The sequence below is a fragment of the Labrus bergylta genome, chromosome 4, assembly GCF_963930695.1.
Source record: "Labrus bergylta chromosome 4, fLabBer1.1, whole genome shotgun sequence".
Taxonomy (NCBI): domain Eukaryota; kingdom Metazoa; phylum Chordata; class Actinopteri; order Labriformes; family Labridae; genus Labrus; species Labrus bergylta.
The window spans coordinates 9,903,425-9,924,210 of NC_089198.1; the positions used below are offsets into that span (position 1 = coordinate 9,903,425).

The 20,786-nt window shown below is 41.0% G+C and overlaps 2 protein-coding genes across 3 annotated transcripts in view; both read right to left on the bottom strand.

The window, feature by feature from the left end:
* Positions 1-15,447: 15,447 nt before the first annotated feature.
* On the bottom strand, positions 15,448-19,109 carry LOC109989885 (acyl-coenzyme A thioesterase 1-like). 2 transcript variants are annotated; one of them, XM_065953663.1, is made up of 4 exons: positions 18,328-19,109; positions 16,930-17,412; positions 16,614-16,816; positions 15,448-16,140 (listed from the first exon to the last, which is right to left on the bottom strand). In XM_065953663.1, exons 2-4 carry the CDS (start codon positions 17,378-17,380, stop codon positions 15,523-15,525), a joined length of 1,272 nt encoding a protein of 423 aa, XP_065809735.1. In that variant the 5' UTR covers positions 17,381-17,412; positions 18,328-19,109; the 3' UTR covers positions 15,448-15,522. The 2 variants fall into 2 exon arrangements, with proteins under 2 accessions (XP_065809735.1, XP_065809736.1); XM_065953664.1 differs by having other exon boundaries at positions 18,245-19,109.
* Positions 19,110-19,311: 202 nt separating this feature from the next.
* The window catches only part of LOC109997509 (acyl-coenzyme A thioesterase 5-like), a 4,846-nt gene continuing 3,371 nt past the window's right edge, over positions 19,312-20,786 (bottom strand). The window contains exons 3-4 of the mRNA XM_065953665.1: positions 20,489-20,691; positions 19,312-20,245 (exon numbers count right to left, since the gene is read on the bottom strand). Coding sequence (XP_065809737.1) covers positions 19,637-20,245; positions 20,489-20,691 — 812 coding nt within the window. The 3' untranslated portion in view covers positions 19,312-19,636. The remainder of the gene's footprint in view (positions 20,246-20,488; positions 20,692-20,786) is intronic.

The following is a 20,786-nucleotide window of genomic DNA, read 5'->3' on the forward strand; positions in this document are numbered from 1 at the left end:
TGAGCTGTTTGCTTTGCCCTGCTGAAATCTTCAATAAAGTACAACATCTGTCATTATAGTCTAAACTGTGGACACTGGCTTTTTCACACTCTTAAGAATTGTGGTCTTAAAGGTATTTGTGTGAAAACATCTACAAAAGGTTCCTATATGGTTGCTCTAGCCAAAGACATTAAAACAAACCCTCGGGGGAATACCAAGTGCACTGATCAATAAGAGGAGAGCTGCCGTTAACAGGCGTGGCCAATAACAGTATCTGACTCAGGGCTATTCAATCAGAGCAAGCAGGTTAGGTGTCTGGATGAAGGCGGTTGCAAGTTAGGCGTGTCTCCTCGCCGTTGGTTTAAACAAGTTACCGTGTTGCCTTCGCCGGGTAACCACGGCAAGGAATTGGTAACTGGACACTTTGACCGGAGAGCTCGCACTAGGATTTCAATCTCTGTGAGCGCTTTAACCAGAACGTCCAGAACATGAAAGCATCAACATTACACAATATCTTAGCTGTAAAGTCAAAAGAAGTTAAATTACTTTCTTTTCAGAGTCATGTAAGCTGACCTACATTCATTTAAAGTCTGAGCAGAAGAATAATGCAACTCAGCCAAACATAAAGGAATGCATTGTTATGAAGTTTATGTGTATTGATTTTTCATCCTGTAAACGCACTGAGATGGAAACTCATATCTACCTGCAGGGCAGGAAAACACATAAAACATCAGACTGAACGCTCTACCTGGATGATTTAGTTCCTGAGCTGCAGTTTGTCTCAGACTTTTTATACTTGTACTTTTCCTTTTTCTTTGTTCCTTTTGAATCCTTCTTCCAACCCTACAAGTCCAGCCTGCATGTCTTTCTGGTATCTTCTCTCTTTCCCCCCTCATCGCTCTCTCTGTCTCTCTGTTTCTCTCTCCAGTTTTAAAGCTGCTGAGGTAGAGCCGTCTTGTCTTTACAATGTGCTTCTTACGATGCCCTGCGGGTGCTTCGTCTCCATGTTGAGCCTCTCCTACAAACAGACACAGAGCTGCTTCACTGTGCTCAACATTGGCTGCAGTGCTGCATTACATTTCCTGCAGTAATGGTTTAAGACACATCAGCATGTAGGGAGAGAAACAGAGCGAGTGTAAAATAACACACAGTCTCATGAGGCAATCCAAGACGCCTGCAGCAAACTTTGGGGACAAAGAGGCTGGAAAGTCTAAACTTTGTATTTATTGTTTAATTCAGTGATTCCCGTCGATCAAAACTCTACAGAGTCAGTGAGCAGCGTGGCAGCTTCAGGCTTCATTAGTCTTTTCTCAGATTGAATGTGTCGCAGAGAATATAAACTCAGACAAACGGCATCTGTGCAGAAGCAACACTGGCACAGTTCAATATCATGATTTCATAACTGGAAATGAGAAAATGCTCTCTGAGGCAAAAGCCAGTCACTCTGAGAGTATTATAATTAGTGTTCATCCATTAGAGGTAATTTAATGATTACATTGTTTTAAATCAGACAAAAGTAATGTGATAATCAGGATAACTCCGCTAGGATTGTTCAGAGAGATAATTCAAAAATATCAGTCATTATGTTGTTTGGAATACAGGTTTGTATTCAGACAGCTGCAGAAATTATGTGACAGTAAACAGAAAACAGTAAGATTTTATGTTTTTCAAAGATCAATGATCATAACTCTGATTTAGATTTAGGTCAGCAGAAAACACATGACAGGAGGACAACATGTTGATGTTAATCACAGTGATGGATGCAGTTACTACCCTTTAGTCCTTTAGCCATTTGAGACTGTTTTTAGAATAAATGACTTCATATAGATCAAGCTAATTAGCAACATGCTATTTGGATATCAAGATGGACGGACGGATAGATACTTTATAAATCTGTTGCAGGCAATAACACTGCTACAGCAGCTGCAATCACAGTCAAGGCACAACTAAAAAAACTGGACAAATAACATAAGGCACCTTAAAAACAGGTTATTAATTGATTTGTTATTATGTAAAGCACTTATTACTTCATGATTAGTTCATGAAAAGTGCTAAACAAATTAAGTTTGAAATGATGAATTGATTGAGAATGCTAAATTATCCAGTGTGCAAAATGTTGATAATGTTGTAAAATCTAAAAACCCCAATTTACAATATGTATACAACAAGGAATTAAAGTACACATACAAGTGCATGCATAATTATGAGCACTTACAACTGGCCTTCACACAGGTGTGGGCCTTGTTGTATTTTATTCCTCCAACAGTCTGATGGAAGCTACGAGAAAGGACTTCCTGTAGTGCTCCGTCCTTCACCTTTCAAAATCATGCTAGTATTAGAAAATTACCGACCCCGCCTTTAAGGTTCAATAAAAGGAAAATAAAAACTTGAGGGGTGCCTTGCTATTTCAGCTAAACATCTGCTGAAGCTCTGCAACTGCAAAAGCTAAAGTTAGAACCTCACCTGCCACCGCTGCTACTGACTGTGTATGATTGCAGTTCATCACTGTTGCACTGCTTATACTTTTAAGTTCTTGAACTGATATCATCAGAGGTAAAGATTTGACTAATACTTTTTAGTGCTGTGTAATTTCTATCAGTGAGTCTCAGGTTGGTTGTGATGGAAACAGAGGAGGAATCAAACGTCTGAGCAACAGAGGAACGGAGCTGCGTCTGTGGGTCTGATACCTCACTCAGCTAAATATAGCAGGAGATGCATGTCTTTCGGCCTCGCCCCCCCCCCCCCCCCCCCCCCCCCCCCCCACCGCCCCCTCAAGCCCTTATCTTAATTATTTCCAGGCCTTTCAGACTGCATGCAAACACACACACACACACACACACACAGCTGATAAAAAAAACCCACCAGTGTTGTGTTTACAGGCCTTTCTGCTGCTCTTTAAGTCAGGCAGGGGCGTGACTGTCCGTGTGTATGTTTCTTTGCCCATGTTCTCTTTGCATGTCTGTCTATAGGCATTTGTTTTTATGTGTTTTAATGCCTAAGAGGGGTTATTGACCTTTGTGATGTCACTAAGGGAAAATCTCAAAGGGAAACCTGTTGTTTTCTGAAAAGTGGAGCAGGCAAAAGAAGGAGCGGATGGACTTTTTCTCATAATAGGGGGATTTGCTAGAGACACATGTTAGTGTAAAACATGGTAAAGGGTGTTTTTATAATATGTGACCATAAGCACCAAATATGAAAGAGGGAAATGTGTTTAAAGGACAACAGCTTTCCAAGATTTTGATCATTTATAATTTTGTGTACCTGGTATTTCTGCAGTATATCTCCAAAATGTTTTTTGCATACGCACGTTCTCCATCTTTTATTACAATTAAAAGTAAAATGTTTTTTTTTTGTTTTTCATTTTATAAAAGCTTTTATTTATAGAACACTTTTCTAAAGTCATGTTACAAAGTCTTTTACAAGATGAAAACGGAAAAAAAAAACACCCAGTTTTCAGCCGTTCCTCAGTAACACATACAACACCTCTGTCTGAGTATCTCAGGATGCATACTGGCTCATACATGTGACCAAAAGGTCAGATATATATCATGGAGAGAGGCTAGATTCTGCCAAACAAACAAACCTCGATCAACCAATCACCTTGCTGCTGTCACGTTTTTAAAATCAATCCTCCTCTCTGTCGCCGTCAGTTTGTCGTTATAGTTTGATCGCTGCGACCCTCCTCCACCTGACTCACCTCTATTCCATCTCAACAGTGTTCAGGTTTAGCTCCTCACCACATCCTGCATATACTTTCACCACCTCCACCACCACCAGCAGCAGCAGTGTCTGGACTCCATCAGGGGGGGCATGTGGTCTGCCTCATTACCCCCGCTGAGAACATGAAAACATCACCATGGAGTGTAATCAGCAAAAACAATGCACATTTTCTCATTTTCTCATTTGCAAAAGCAGATAACTCGGCTAAAAATAAATTCAGAAACTTTTTTAAATGATTGTTTATTTCAGGTAATATCACTCAGACTGAAGTTGTGTGGCTTTGACCAAGCTCCCCAGTATAGACTGTTTTGGGGTTTTTGCACCAGTACAGATTTTAGATGACAAAACAGCTTTATTTAAAGTGTTAATCTAAACTCTCAGGGTAAAGTTTTGCAGAATGGTATCTCTCCTGATTGAAATGATTCAACTTTACATCTCAGGAAATTGTCTATTAGTACAACATCATTCTGGCTCTGATAAATCAGTGATGAATTAAATGCATAGATGAGTGTAGTGTCATGATGTCATGATGTGCAAACCAAACCAAACCAGCTGATGGACGCCCGGGAGAGAGAGAGGAGAGACAGATGTTTAGAGTGGAAGCCATATTTTCCTGATGTCCCTCTTGACTCTACCTATTGGCTGCTGAACCAGGAAGTTAACCCAAACCAACAACATGCAGGCAGCCAGAGAGGACAGAACGTCACATTAATGTGTTTTTGCATGAAATGGAAATGTTTTTAATATTCTATGCAAGCATGTCCGTTTTATTTTTAATCACCAACCATGCTGGCACTCTTGAACTTGTTGTATCCTGATTAAAAAACACATTCTATTCTATTTAATACAATTCATATTTCCAGTAAGAGTTTGTCTTCACATTCAGGGTAACAAGCATGTGTCCAGATGTTCCTTTGTGTTGGGATGGATTAGCGTGAGTCCATCCTCAGGTCTCTCCTGAGCAGAGAGCTCAGAGCACTGAGGTGTGAGGTGTGAGATCCAAACCCGACGCTCCCAAACACCTCAGGAAACATTTCAGCACACCCACACAAAATGTAACAGTGCAGACTGAGCTGAGTTATGAGTTATGAGTTAGGGCTGCTGCTGGGTCCAAACCTCACGTCTGCAATCTCGAGAAAATCAGACTTTTACCCGAAGTACCTCCTCACAGCCGGGATGATCACTCAGGAGCAAGATCTCATGTAATTGTCCCCTTATATTCCATGAATACCTGTTGATTTTCAAGATTATAAAGTGCACTTAAACAGCTATCAGCCCAACTCGAGACTGTCTTCAATTCAAGCAATAAGAGCAAATGAAACTTTAATGACCTCAGTGGGGGAAATTGTCTTAAAGCAGAAGCGGAGAACAATGACACCGAAAGCACAAAATGGAAGTTTTAATAAACCGAATGTGAAAAAAAAACATGTTGAAAGGATTCAAGGTTCTGTTCTGGTAGAAGCAAACCCTTCAGGATGTATCTTTTCCTTCTCAGAGGCGTCATACGAAGACAAATCCCCTTGACGCATGGACACCCAGCCATCAATAATTCATCCTCTCAGTCTGCTAATTAGCTGCTCTTTCTGCAAAAATAAAGCTGCAAATGTCAGATACCTGCACGTGATTAGTGTGCGGTATAAAAGCAAGATAAAAGTGGACATGTGCATTGAAATATTAAAATGAATATAGAACCCTTTAGTGAAAACATGCAAATGTTGAGGCTCATTTATGCTTTTTTCTTAAGTATGAAAATAGATATGTGTTTTAAATGATATTCCCGTCACAACCCATGAACACCCACAGGCCGTTTACGTGGGGGGGAAAGACGTTTAAAAAAATGCATCCACAAGAGGGCGCTGTCTTGTACGGACCTCCACTTCACCAAACTACTCTCTTGTAGTTTTCTGTCCCTGTTCCCCGGGCGAGGTGCCATCATGTTTTTTTTTTTGTTCCCATAGGTTCACTGCCTGCTGTTCTTTACCGGATTTATGTGGAAAAGTTGAAAGAGAGTTGACAGGATTTTAAAAAAACGTGTGTGACAGTGCGTGCTACGTACAATGCCGGGATAAACACAGAATGGTCGTACAGCTGCCTGCAGCAGAGAGGTCGAGCCTGTGAAGTGTTCAACATGCAGCAGATCAACCTGCAGCGAGCCGCTCTTATAGATATGAACTTTAATATGAACGTGTTTGGAACTCAGGGTTTTCTGACATCCACTTTACAATTCATCCTTAATCTCCATATGAAGCTGGTTGTACTTTACATTGTTTTTACCTGTAGCTGCCACAAGAGGGCAGTGAGGCAAACTGTGACTGTGTAAAAAATTAATCAAAAGCTTAATTATTACTCAAGAAAACAACAATTTTAAAAGAAGAGAAGACAATCTTCCACTGTGAGAGACATTTATATGAATAAGCAACATGAGAAAGAGTTCAGATGCAGAATGTCCTGAAACATCCAGAAATGTTCATGAGTTTGTTGAACTTGTTTGACTTTGTTTTCAGTCATATATTATGTTGCTTACATAGTCAAAGAAATTCAGCTTGCTCCATTTCTGAGCCTCTAGTCTGAAACACAGCAGGGTCAGACGGCGCTGTTACAATCTCGTCTTTTGGAGTACAAATTGGAATTTATAACAGGGACGAGATTGCAGGGAGGCTATCTGTTGCCGTTGTGCTTTGGTGTTTGTTTTCTGGGCTCTCTCTCTCCCTCTCTCCTGTATCCTCTCCAGTGCTGCTTCTCAGCCTCAGAGCAGCCAGCAATTGAGCACACCTGTGACAACTTAGCAATCGAGGACCATACATAACGAGCAGGAGCGAGGAGCCAGCCAATGACAGTGGACGATCTGGCTGTGTGTGTGTTCACTTTGAGGTCTCTGTGTTCAGATTTACTGAAGAAAGATTGGCTTCTCTTTTTGTTTTGTTTGTTTTTTAACAGAAGCTTGTTCTGAGTTTTCTTTCTGTACTTTGTTTTGTCAATCATTAAGCATTTTGTAGATCGACTGCTGAAATACCAGGTACACTCAACTTGAAATGATCAAAACTCTTGGAAACATGCTCACATTGTCTTTTAAAAGCCACACCTTTTCCTGTGCTCCTTTTTTCATATTTGGTGCTTAAGGTCACTTTTCAAACCTCTCAAGTAGCATGATAACTTACCCTCTCTCAAATACAGACATTCAGCCACAGCCCATACATACCATGGTAACAGTTGAACACACAAACACATAAACTCCACATATGACAGGCTGAATATGCTGGCAGCAGAGACGCTGCTTGTCAACAGGCAAGGAAGGCAACTGCTTGGTACCCCAGACCAGTAGGGGAACATTTTGGAAACCGCACTAAGGGGTCCCAATCTGAAAGCACTCACTCTCGTTTCCCTGCTGAACACTGTTTGAAGGGCACCCCAATTGATTTTTTGCCTATAGGGCCCCAATAGACAAAAATCGCCAACTGGCTGGTAGACTCAAATTTGCGCAAAATCCGGTAATGTTACTGTACCTTGTCAGTCGTCTTTGCTTGTTTTGCACCCTCCATTGGACAATAGCTGCATGTTGTCTAAGAAGGTAAAGGTGCAGTTGCAAGCAGAAACCATCGGTGGGCGCCAAAGGGCACTAAACCAAATTACCACATACTGTGTTTTAAACGATAGAAAACAACACATTATTCACTTTTCAGAGTCAGAAGATTCAAAGACGCTGCTGTTGATAGTTTTATCCTTCACGTCATTTTCTCAAAAACACAAAACCTCACAAGCACTGGGTGAACATCTTTGTACTTCATCTTCCAGCTGTGAGAGCGCCTCAGTCATTTGAAGGTGTCATTGCCGTTCTCTCCCCACATGGCATCGTTACTTAATGAAACATTTCCCTCTCGACGCCTCCTCATCTGTCTTTCCTTTCTTCTTACAGGATTTATTATACAGCCTCCTCTCTCTTTTCAACCTGTGGCTCGTGGCTGTCACGAGCTCAAATAATGAGGCCAGAGCTTCATCTAAGGCGTCTCTGTATTTTAACACGCAGAGACACAAACCTTTATTTCTACACAGTTTTATCTCTCACACAGGACACAGGCTGTGTCTGAGACTGTAATACAATCTGAGTCATTATTTGTAGTTATTTCTCGAGGAAAAGGGAAGACGGCATGAAGGAATTTATGGCGGTTCTGCACCTCAAAGCTAATTACTTTTGCAAACAGGAAGCAGAAAAATGTCATTCTCCTTTTCTTACTGCTTAGGGTGTAAACCAAAACCAGCCATATAGGTTCTCCTTGTCTTTATGAGACGCTTAATGATAGAACTAGGATGGGTATGTGATTAATTAGACAGAAGATTAGATTTGATTCATTAAATATCTAGCCTTTTTTGGGGGGTATTCTCTAAATATGTCGCTTTTAATCTACTTTTGGAAAAGACTCACCCAACCAGATTCATCATCCTTAACAGAAACATATGAAGTTGTGTTTGAGCACAGATTGATTAACTATAGCACCCCCATGAGGACACGTAAGGTATAACAACATAAGCAGGAACATTTTTTTTAAAACCAGAGGGCTGAAGATGGTAACACAGGGCCTGTCATAAATCTCCTGCAGAAAGTAGTAAATTATAGACCTGGCTTAAAAATATTGTAACTACAGATTCAACTTTTATAAAGGATGTTTTGTGAAAACCTTTTTTTTTGGTGTGACCTCATCCATCTCTCCAAACAATCTGTTAGCAACAGAGAAAGTGCCACTGCATTTTTGCATCAATACATAAATATTCAAAGCATTAGCATGACTCAGAAAACTCTAAATATGCACTCTTTCATGCAGCGTGACACACAGAAATCTTTTGTAGGACCTCCATGTTTCTGAAGCTCACTGAACCTTTGCAGGGATCTCTTTAAATGACCAATTTCTGTGGGAAAAACAAACAATTTTTATGCTTTTACCAGAAACATGGACGTCTTTGATCCTCTGTTTTTTGGGGGTTTTTTTTCTTTAAAGCCTGGCTCACTCGATTTGTCATCTGCATCTTGGCGGAGGCCTGAGGAGCTGCTGCCAAACACACGGGCCGCTGCACTGCTGGGGGATTTGAATAAATGTTTCTGGAATCGCTGCTTCGTTTGGTCCTCGCTAAATGAATTTAAAGGAGATGATACGGTTGCTCTTGTTTTGGATGTGCGATGCAGTGGAAGAAATGAAAAAGGTTTAACGCTCTTCGTTATGTAAATGAAAAGGAAATTAATGTTGATGTATGAAAATACTGATTTCATGCTCCACTTTATCATTAATGCCAATTTATTTATGTATACAAAGGATGATTTTTCCTTGTGTCTTTTTGAATTGAAATCATGATGACAACACAAAGATTTAATTTTGAATTAAAGAAACAACAACAGAAAACACAGTTTGATGCTAACACAATACTGTACAGAAACTACCATTCAGGACATTTCATATGATAATAATAACTTTATTTATATAGCACAGGTTTACAAAGTGCTTTGACATACAGCAAAGGCATAAAAAAAGAACCCAGACCACCCTCCTAGAGGACACCTCAATACAGCGTGACAAGACAAGATTTTTTGGGGGTCAGAAAACACATATTCAAATTTACAGTACAACATCAAAGTAAACTTGTCCCAAAGTGACAAAACTCTGGTGTCAAATTAAAAGACGATATGGAGTTGGACTTAAATAACCTGTCCTGTCTGTTGATGTTAAAAACCAAAGACTTTCTTTAAAGCAGACTGAAACACTGAAGAACAGGAGGTTGATGTGTGATGCATTATTGAGCAAAAGTGGAAGAGATTCTTCTTAAGTTTCAGATATAAGAGTTATAACAGTGAATTCAGAGTACTGTGGGGGTATTTTATTGTCACCCTGCCACATCTTATCATGCCCACACCACCTTTAACCGTCAGAAAAAACATGATTGATAAATAATAATCACTTAATAACCTCCTTATCCGATACAAAGAATCGAATGAATACATACATCTTCTTCAGTCTTCATCAATCTGCTCCTTCCTGTAGCCTGCTGAGCTAATTACACACTGTGTACTTCATGTACATGGCCTAATAACACAGGAGGTGACACAGTAACTGGGTCATTTAAATCACTTTAGAAGAGCTCAAACACGCCTTGGCTTCTCTCTAACCATAAATTATCATTGAAGGAAGACAAGACACTTAAAGGTACATACAATGTTTTGTTTTATGATTAATCTATTTGAGCAGATCCTTTAGTTAGATCACAATCTAACTTAGCAGTTCTGTGAAAATATCTACTTTTTGGATATATTTTTTGCCTGTTTATTCTTTCAGGAAGATGCTGGTTTACAAAGTTAAGCCTTTACAACACATACATAATTGGGGGGCTATTTTGGAAGCAATTTGTCATCTAACTTCTAGTTATTCTAGAGTAGACATATGCCAACTATTGATTTATACCATAAAATTAACCCTTTCCAACTGTTACCCTTTCCAATTGTCTGCCATCCAATCTTTAATGGCACTAAGGCAGCTCAGTAGAGTTGTCAGTTTAGCAATATTTTGAGGAGCAAATGAAATATGCAATTGAATGTCATCTGCATTGGTAAGAAATATCTTTAAAGCTGTTTATTATGCGACCAAGTGGAAGCAAGTACAAGGTGAAAAGTATTGGGCCTAGGACAGAACCTTGGGGAACTCCACAAGCCTTGGATGAATGTGAGGAAGTGTTATTGTCAACTGTAACTGAGAATTACCTGTCGGCCAGGTAAGAGGAGAACCAGTCTAGAGCTGAACCAGAAATACCCAGCAGTACTTCAGAGGTACCATTGAGCAAGGCACTGAACCCCCAACAGCTCAGGAGCTCACGCACACTCTCATCTCTCCATGGATGCATGTCCCTAGGATCCTCAACATGTAACACAGAACAGAAATCAGGACCTTATCACTTTAAACAGCTTCTTACTGAATCAGTGTGTTTGATTGTGATTGTCTTGCAGCACAGCTTCCTGCCTCCTTGTCATTACTGCTCATTAAAAATACAGCAGTTGTTGCTCTTGTACACAAGGCGCCTGCAGCCACAATCACAAAACACAGCACGATGATGGATATCCCGTCAGAGCACTGGCATGTGTTCTCAGACGGAAAAGAAACAGTAGAATCCTGTAATATTATGTGGCATCACTTACTAATACACAAAAGTCTGTGTTACAGAAATAGAGAACAGAACTAGGAAACCAGTCGTCAGTTCTTCATTTGTTCCCTTAGAATTACACACCATTCTGTGTACCATACTGAGAAGTTACAGATCATGTTAAATACATGAAACGTTTGCAGAATTGACTTTCCACTTTTGATATTGATGCATGCAGGTGTGCTCAAATAAAGTCTCAGATGCCTGTATGTCTCTGCGGCACAGGTACAGCGCTGTAACAAAAATGATTCCTTACATCTGAGAAGCCAGAGGCTGAAGGGAGCTCAGACAAACTGAAATGACAGAAAGGGAGCAGTCAAGCTACAAAAACATAGAAGATGGGCAGAGAAGGAGCTTTCAAACAATGCTGCTTGATAATTGCAGGAGGCAGACATGGCTGGTGCTGCTATCTTGATAAAATGACACTGTAGTGAGTGAGCCTGCTGGGACCAATAACGAGTTATCTCTAGTCTATCAGGAGAGAGATAGAAATAGAGATAGAAAAATCAGGGCGAGAGAATTGCCTACAATTCATGTTTGTTCTCCTACACTGTGTTTTGCCGAAGTTGTATCAAGGTGGCTTGCTGCAAATTAGTTTTTCTAAAGATGTGTATTGAAAACAACAGCAACCACAACTATAAATGTGCATGTGGGAAGAGAGCAGAACAGATTGTATCCTCAGTGGACCGGTTGGCTCTCTATGCAAACTGGAACAGGTCTAGGGGTTGTGAGGAGTCTGGATTTTATGTGGGACATGACTAGCCTTTCAAACCACTTCATGAGGACGGGGGTTAGTGTGGCAGGGTGATAGTCATTGAGACATGATGGAGAGGACTTCTTTGGCACAGGTATGATGATGGTGGCTTTAAAACCACAAAGAAACAGCCCACCTCAGAGGCGTGAAAGATTACATCTTTGAGCTACTCTGCGCAGTCCACACGACCAAGAATGTGGACCAGACCTGCAGCCTTGTAGGCGTTGATGGTGGAGAGTGTTTTCTTCTCGCTAAATGCAGACAAGGACAACACCTGGTCATGAGGAGGAGGAGGATGGATCTTCTGTGGCAGCCTTTTTGCTTTGCGTTTCAAACCTTGCAAAAAACCTGTTGAGGTTGTACAGCAGAGGGGACGTCGCTGTCGCAGTTCTGTGGCAAAGGTTTGTATAGTCCGTGATGGTCTGGATGCCCTGCCACAGGCTCTGTGTCTCTGCTGTCTTTGAAGTGGCAGGTTATTGGTCGGTGCATCAAAATATCAAATAGTAGAGAAAAAAAAAACATAGCGCAGAGGAACATTTTTGAGAGAGGATGTTTCAGAAGCGTACAGAAATTAAAGGGTTAAAAACATGACGCCAATGCCGAAGTGAAAACTGAACTGAAACTGCAGTTCCTCAAGTGTCCATTTCAGGCTGCTTGCAAAATCAAAGCGATCCCCTCAAATGCACATCTACTGCCAAATTAAATGTTTACAGTCGCTTGAAAAAAACAAGTTTAGCTCATTCATTTATTGGTACACACATAGTTGCATAATTAGGGGCGTGGTTAACCAGCAAGGCGATGAAAACTGGAGGGGCAGTCAGGTCCATAAATAGTAGTAGGGATCAGGGTACCTTGTTCTAGTATTGAAGAGAACCAAATCCTCAAGTGAAATTAAAATTCAACCCACTTCATAAAACATATGCACGAGAGGATTAAGTCTAGAAATGACCCAATATTGGGAACATATAGTACTTAAAAATGTATGTGTTAGATTAGAGCTGAAGTTCTCCAAGTTGCTATGGATTCTTTGCGCTGTGCATATTTTGCAAGATAACCAAGTGCCATCAAATGAGCATCTATATCAGTCTGAAATTTACCGTAATTTCCAGACTATAAGCCGCTACTTTTTTCCCACACTTTGAACCTCGCGGCTTAAACAATGACGCGGCTAATTTATGGATTTTTCCCGCTTTCACAAGCTTCATGCCGCCAAAAAACTGAGCAAAAAACACATTATGTGACGGTGCTCAGTTTTTTGGCGGCATGAAGCTTTCATTAGACCAATGAAATAGTCGAACGGGTTAAGGTGAAACAATGTAACTGTTTAGTTTACTGTTTAGATTAAATCGAGCGCGCTCAAACTTCCCATCATTCTGATTACGGTAGTCATTTCGTCACCCTCATCATGGCAAAGACACAAAGAAATGCATATGATGCAGCGTTCAAGTCAAAGGCGATCGATCTGGCTGTTGGAAAAGGAAATAGAGCTGCTGCACGGGAGCTTGGCCTTAATGAGTCGATGGTAAGACGTTGAAAACAGCAGTGTGAGGAACTGACTCAGTGCAAAAAGACAACAAAAGCTTTCAGAGGGAAGAAAAGCAGATGGCCCGAACTAGAAAATGAGCTTGAAGACTGGGTCAACACACAGAGAGCAGACGGCCGAGGTGTTTCAACTGTGCAGATCCGACTGAAAGCCAAAACAATCGCCACCGCAATGAAGTCTGAGGATTTTAGAGGTGGACCATCGTGGTGTCTCAGATTTATGAGACGTAAAGGCCTGTCCATCAGGGTACGGACGAGTCTGTGTCAGCAGCTCCCTCCCGACTACGAGGAAAAAGTTTCAAACTTCCGCAAATTCACTGATGCAAAGATAGCGGAGCATTCTATCGGCCCGCACGGCATCATAAATATGGATGAGGTTCCTCTGACGTTTGACCTGCCTCTCACTCATCCGTCACGCTGAAAACAACTGGGCATGAAAAAACGCACTTCACCTGTGTTCTGAGCTGCACGACATCGGGAGAAAAGCTTCCACCGATGGTGATTTTTAAACGCACGACGATGCCAAAAGAAAAATTCCCCGAGAGAAATTGTTGTGAAAGTCAACAAGAAAGGATGGATGACGGAAAGCCTAATGCATGAATGGCATACGGAGTGTTACGGCAAGCGAGCGGGAGGATTCTTTCACAGGAACAAGGCATTGCTCGTTTTGGACAGCATGAGGGCCCACATAACAGTTTCTGTGAAAGAAGCCATCAAGAGGACAAACTCAATTCCAGCTGTGATTCCTGGGGGCACAACAAAGTATTTGCAGCCACTCGACATCAGCGTAACTCGTGCATTTAAGGTGGCGCTCCGAGTTCAGTGGGAGGCTTGGATGACAAGTGGGGAGAAATCCTTCACTAAAACGGGCCGCATGCGAAGAGCAACTTATGGTCAAGTCTGCCAGTGGGTCCTGACAGTGTGGAGCATTGTCAAAAAAATCCACTATCATCAACGGGTTTCGAAAGGCTGGACTGCTGCGTGTTGAAGAGGGCAGCGGGGGATTTGCCTCCGGATGAAAGTGACGAGAGCGACAATGAAAACAATCCAACATCGGATGAAGCAATTCTGAAGCTATTCAACTCCGACACTCCGAGATGACTTCAGTGGTTTCAGTGCGCAGGAGGAGGAAGATAGTGACCCATGACTTTCTTGGTAGGCTACCGTTTACCGCTATTTTTTTATTTTTGTTACAAGCTGTGTTTAGGTTAAAGCCTGTGTAAAGTTCATTTGTTTCTATGTAGGCACCTGCGGCTTATAGACATGAGCGGCTTATTTATGTTCAAAATACTTATTTTTTAAAAATTCAGTGGGCGCGGCTTATATTCAGGTGTGCTTAATAGTCCGGAAATTACAGTAAATTTGTGTGAAGATTTACATGAATGTTATGCACAGTGAAAGAACAAAACATGGGGTATAATGATGTTCTGTGCCTTGCTCAAGGGCACCTCTGCAGACCTCTGCAGGATCCAGATCAATTTCTATACACATTGGACCGTACCGGTACTTAAACCAGCAACCCTCTGGTACCCACCCCAGGTCATTGTATTTGATGCTGAGAAGGCTTCTGACCGGATAGAGTTGGAGGATTTATTTGCAGCCCTTCAGAAATTCTGTCTTGGTGATTTAGTTCCTGATTAATATTAAAATGCACAAATTGTTTTAAAATTAATATTTCCCCATCCCGTCCATGAAATTAAACAAAAAAAAAATGTTAGCAGGTGCAGTTTTAACAAAACTGATGTTCATATTCAAAGCAAATTTATTACTATCCATGAATTGTGTGTATTCCTGCCACAGCAGGCATGTGCTTGTTTAGAGAGAACTCTATCGCCATCTAGTGGCCGCAGCAAGGTAATTTTCAGGGCTCTTGAAATAAAGCGGCTCAGTAGGGTCAAGCAATATCATAGGAGTTTTTAGAGAAAAAGAACAGAGAGAAACCTTGAGGTACACCACAGGTAATTCAGAAATGGTTACCTCAAAGGTTCTGTCTGAAAGATAGGAATAAAACCAACTAAGCACAGTGCCCCTTGACACCAACACAGGACTCTAGGCGTTCAATTAAAATGATGATGACGCATGATCTACTGTGTCAAATGCACTCAAATCTAAAATAATTAAAATTGCGCTCTCTCCTCTGTCAGTAGATAAAAGAAGGTCATTTGTTACTCTGAGGAGGGATGTTTCTGTACGATGGAGTCCTCTTAAACCAGACTGAAACTTCTCAAAGAGGTCATTGTCATTCATAAAAGCTAAAATCTGACATTAGGCTGTGATCATCCATGACATATTTAATGATCGATCAAACATTAAATCATTCGCTTGGTATACATCCTCTACATATTTTTTAGTTAACTTGAAGCAAAGCTGTTGTTATTTATCTCTTCATCGCAGCTCAGGTTAGTCCTGAAGAACTCCTGGATCTTCTTCCACATGTGGACCTCAGCGGCTGCATGGGACCTGGCCTCACCGCCCCACTGGATACGTTGACCCCAAAGCCCATGAAAACTGGAGGGGCAGTAGGGTCCATAAGGCGGCTCCAGGTAGTGCCCCGCTCGAGGGTAACACATGCTCTCAAAGTTGTCCTTCCCATGATGCTTCAGCCTCTCCACCATCATGTCCATACAAGTCTTGCTGTCCCAGTTCATGTCTTCCTCTGAAGAAAGAAAGAGGAACGGTCCCTTTGCCTTCTCGATGGGAATCAGAGAAGCTTTGTTCTCCTCTAGTAGGGGATTATTCATCGCATACTTGCCAATGCTGGCCCCCGATTCAGAAGGTATTATCCTGCCTGTATCGAACAGTAATGCAGGGTGAAGAAGGCTCTTCTTGTAGTAGAGAGGGAAAATTGTATTTGCAGAGTGGCCGTTGATCCACACCGTGGCCTCAACACCTGAGAGGTAAGTAGCTGCTGAAAGTGCAAGGTCTCCACTTTTTGAAAGAGAGATGATACCAATTCCTTTACCGCCCACCTGCGGAGGAAGGTACAAACTATTAGCTGATTTTAACCTTTTTTTGACATGTCACTGACTATTGATAAGATAAGATAAGATAAGATAATCCTTTATTTATCCCACAACGGGGAAATTTACATTGTTACAGCAGCAAAGAGCAAAGACTGCAAACAAAAAGTGAACACAGTACAATTTAAAGAAAAAAAGAAAAATTAAGAATGTACAAAAAAATAGATAGATACCACAATATAGAATTTAAAAAGTAGATTAAAACAAATAGATCAGCTGAGCTTCAGTTTTGACAAAATTTAAGCCAGAACTTGAAATTAATTCATAGACAATGTTAGCATCTCATTGGTGTGTATATTGTATATTATATATTGTATATTGTATACTGTATATTGGTGTGAGTGAAAAATGACACATTGGTAGAAAAAGCAAACAAGCAAACGTGTCCTAAAAATTTGGACTAGTCAATTAAAATAACTCACCTTGTCGTGTTTCCTTAAGAACTCAATCGCTTCTTCAAAATAATCCAGATGAATCTCTTTAATGTCTTTAGGCATGTCGTCATGGCCGTACAGGGCGACGGTCAGAACCACAAACCCTTTGTTTGCCAGCAGAGAGGCTCTCTTCTCTGACAAACCTCCACCAAACGTGTACAGATCCAACACAGCGGGGAACGGGCCGTCACCTGGATGAAGAAACAAAAAAATACACCCGTTTTAGATCACTGGAATAGTGGACGTATAAAACTCTGCATGTGTTCACTGAACAGTTGAAAGCCTGACACAGACAAAGACATACCTGGGGGTGTAAACAAGACTCCCCGAACATTCCCCTCTTTGACCGGGATCCTGCCGACTCCGTCTCTAATCAGAAGTCTCTCGTTGGTTTCCTCTGCCAGAGTTCGGCCCTCTCCCTCCTCAACGGAAAACTTCACCACGTGAGGATTCAGTGAATTGTTCTTTTGAAACCTTTTGTGCAAACGGTCTGCCTTCATGGACCACAGCAGACCCATGGGTTCAACCCCGATGTAGCTCCCGCTGAGCGACGGGTCCCTGTCCAGGTGGATCTCTCCGCTCCCATCAGCCTTGTATGTCGCTGAAGAACTAAAGACCATCCCCCTCTCGTCAGTGGATCTGGCTCTCATGGTGACCACCTGTCTGGACCTCAGCCCGGCCACCTTCACCTGAACGGGCTCATCGAACAAACACCTGGCGCTCGGCAGCAGCTTCAGTCTGACCTGAGAGGACATCTTTTCTTTATGTGAAGATTTCAGACTTCAATCTGTATGAAAGGAAATAAACAGAACACACACATCATATCATTTTAAAACAAAAACAATTCTCAATCAAGCATCGAGGTGTCACCTTGTGGAAATAATATTCTAATCTTATTGATCCATCTATGTTGTTGATTGTGTACAAAAAACTTGCAATAGAGACTCTTTGATTTATTGTTTGTCAAAGTTTTTTGCTTGTTTCTTTTTAACTTTCTTTTCTTTGCTTGTCAATATTAATTTCCTGCACTTTATGTGATGTCTGATAGTTACTTTTATTGTCCTTTTACATGTCTACTGAGTGGGATTTTCATAAAAAGCCATTTGTACAGTAAGCTTCTCCTGCACCCACACATGTGCTTTTATATTTTCTTTATGTTCCTAAGCCAGGTATTCCTGAATCCTGTGTGTGAATCAATCAATCAATAACCTAACAGTTGTGGAGTGAATATCCAGGCAGTCAAAGTTAAATATTTTCTGTTTCTCCCTCTTAACCATCTGAAGAGCAGCTGTGCGTAAGACTGTACACTCTATTGAAAATAGTCATGTTACAAGCACTTAAAAGCATCTCCTTCTCATGTTTCAATTATTTTTGTTCAATCTGTGAGGTTAAAACTTTTTCTATAGCTTGTGTTAATTTATTTGCACATCCCAGTTTTGCAATTCTGGATTCTAGATGTCAAAATGAAAGCATTAAAGTTTCCAACTTCTTATTAAGACTTTGTAATGTGATCATGCAGTCTGTGATCCGGGTCTACTATAGGCTACTTACTAACACTGATTGCATTAATTGGGTCGTTTAAATTACGTGGATGCATTGATTTCGTCCAAATTATTTACCTGTCAGCGAGCTGACGCGGAGTGTGATCTGTTAGTGTCAGATCAGGTGAAGTTTCTTTTTTTTTTCTAGTTGTGTCGCTCACCTGTGTGCAGCATGACAGTTCTGCTGAGGTGAATGTTTTTGTGTCCAAGTTGAAAATTAATCCAAATGTAATCTTTATGTCAAGAGTTCAGCTGGCTTTGTTTTCGTTTCGCGCAAAGCTGCAAACTTATGTGACTTAAATGTTCGACAGTGAAAAGGAGAGGACGACTGCAAGAAGCCCTTAATTCTTTTTTTATATATGATTGGTCAATAGCTTTCAGATACACTACCGCCACCTGCTGATCTGGAGGATGAACTTCAAACTGTTTACTTTGTAAGAAAACTGATAAACTAAAATAGAGCAAATAATTATTATAATTTAAAAAAAGAAAAGAAAACAAGAGGCAGAATACTACGGTGGTCCTGAGGGGTCAACTGCATAAATATTTCATGATGATGAAAAAACGTCCAAACATTTAACTTGCTGCAAAAAATATTTCAACTTCTGTAAAAAAAAATAATACGCAGGCTAATGAAAATGCTTCTTCATTCGACTCTACAGAATAATGAGGACACTGTACTGTATAAAGTATAAACTTCACATGTTTTGTCATCACACATCTGTCCACAGAAACAAGATGTATGTTTTCAAACGCATCTTCAAGACGCATGCCATTTTTGGTAGGGATACATTTCTCTGCATAACACCGGCTCTTTCGGCTCTTCATTTGGTACCAGTTTTGGCTTTATTATATCGAACAAATTTAGCAATGACAGCAGCATCTTACTCCGCCATTATATGTAGATTAATAGAATAGTACTTAAGGTAACTGTATGGCCTGCAAGTCCCAGAGTGTAAAAGTTGCAGGTAAAAATGTAAATGAATAAGTGACCACGATAAGAATGGTATTTGAAAGAACACCAGTTAGATGCGTAGATCTGAAGCTGAATCAAATAAGATATCTTGAGCAAAATGAAACTTAACCATTGTAACTAATTTGATAACACAACATGAAGTGATCGCAGGAAACAATAAATAGTCAGCTTCTCCAGGCGGATACAACACATTTATTTATCCGCAAGAAACATATGTGACTTTAAGCAAAACAAAATGCTCCAAGATGCGGTTTTGTCACTTAATGAAAAAGTCAAATTGGGACCAGGGTTCAGACTTCATCTATCAGAGCTTCAGTAATCACACCTTTCTGTGCAATATAAAACAAATGTGAAGCTCTTAGTGAACCTTTCCCCGCATAATGTTGTGATATGTAATGACCTTTTCATACATGATCTAATCAAAAAACTATTCAATTTTAAACCGTTTCTTTAAAAAACAGTTATGCAAATTCTTTGATCCTCTGTTTCTGTATCTATAAGTTTGCTCTAGTCTCTGTAACGTCACAGCTCACATTAGCTCTGAAGAACTCCTGGATCTTCTTCCACAGGTGGACTTCAGCTGCTGCATGGGACCTGGGCTCACCCCCCCATAGGACTGGTTTACCCGCAAGGCTGTGAAAACTGGAGGGGCAGTACGGGCCATAAGGCGGCTCCAGGTAGTGCCCCGCTCGAGGGTAACACATGCTCTCAAAGTTGTCCTTCCCATGATGCTTCAGCCTCTCCACCATCTCCTCTGTGTAAGTCTTACTGTCCCAGTTCAAGTCGTCCTCTGACACCACAAAGAGGAAACGTCCCTTTGCTTTTTCGATGGGGATCAAGGTGGCCTTGTTCTCCTCCAGCAGTGGATCATTAGTAACATACTTGATATTGTAGGCTCCTGATTCAGAGGGAATCATCCTGCTTACGTCAAACATTAACGCAGGAAGTATCTGGCTCTTCTTGTAGTAAAGAGGTAACGCTGTGTTGGCAGAGCAGCCGTTGATCCACACTGTGGCTTCAACACCAGGCAGGTAAGAAGCTACTGAAAGTGCAAGATCTCCACTCTTTGAAAGTGATATCATACCGACTCCTTTACTGCCCACCTGTGGAAAAAAGAACAGACTTTTAGCTGCTTATTGCTTCTTAAAGATTTGTTATTTTGGGAATGTTGTTGTGAGTTTATTGTAGAGATAGGACAGTGGGTAGAGTTGGAAATCATGGAGAGAAAGAGAGTGGAGAATGACAAGCGGGGAAAGGAACTTGGCTTTTCTGGATAACTCTTGGAGTTTAGAAAATGAAAATGTGTCCCAAAAAGTGATTGGACTGTATTTTTCAAAAGCCCTCACCTTATTCTGCCTTTTCAAAAACTCTATTGATTCTTCAAAGTAATCCAGATGGACCTCCTTGATGTTCTTGGGCATGTCGTCGTGGCCGTACAGCGCCACAGTCAGAACAACAAATCCTCGACTAGCCAGCAGAGAGGCTCTCTTCTCTGACAAACCTCCACCAAAAGTGTACAGATCCAACACAGCGGGGAATGGACCGGCTCCTGGACCAGAAGACACAAGTTAAAAAAGTTTGTAACTTATATTTGATCCAAATGACTTTAAATACAGTCATGTGTTAAGATATGTTCACCAAGAA

Coding starts and splice junctions, on each gene's coding strand:
- LOC109989885 (XM_065953663.1), bottom strand. CDS start 17,380: ATGTCCTCTCAGGTCAGACTGAAGCTGCTGCCGAGCGCCAGGTGTTTG. Junction 16,817..16,929: donor AGTCTTGTTTACACCCCCAG/GTATGTCTTTGT, acceptor TTCTTCATCCAG/GTGACGGCCCGTTCCCCGCT. Junction 16,141..16,613: donor TCTTAAGGAAACACGACAAG/GTGAGTTATTTT, acceptor CTTCCTCCGCAG/GTGGGCGGTAAAGGAATTGG.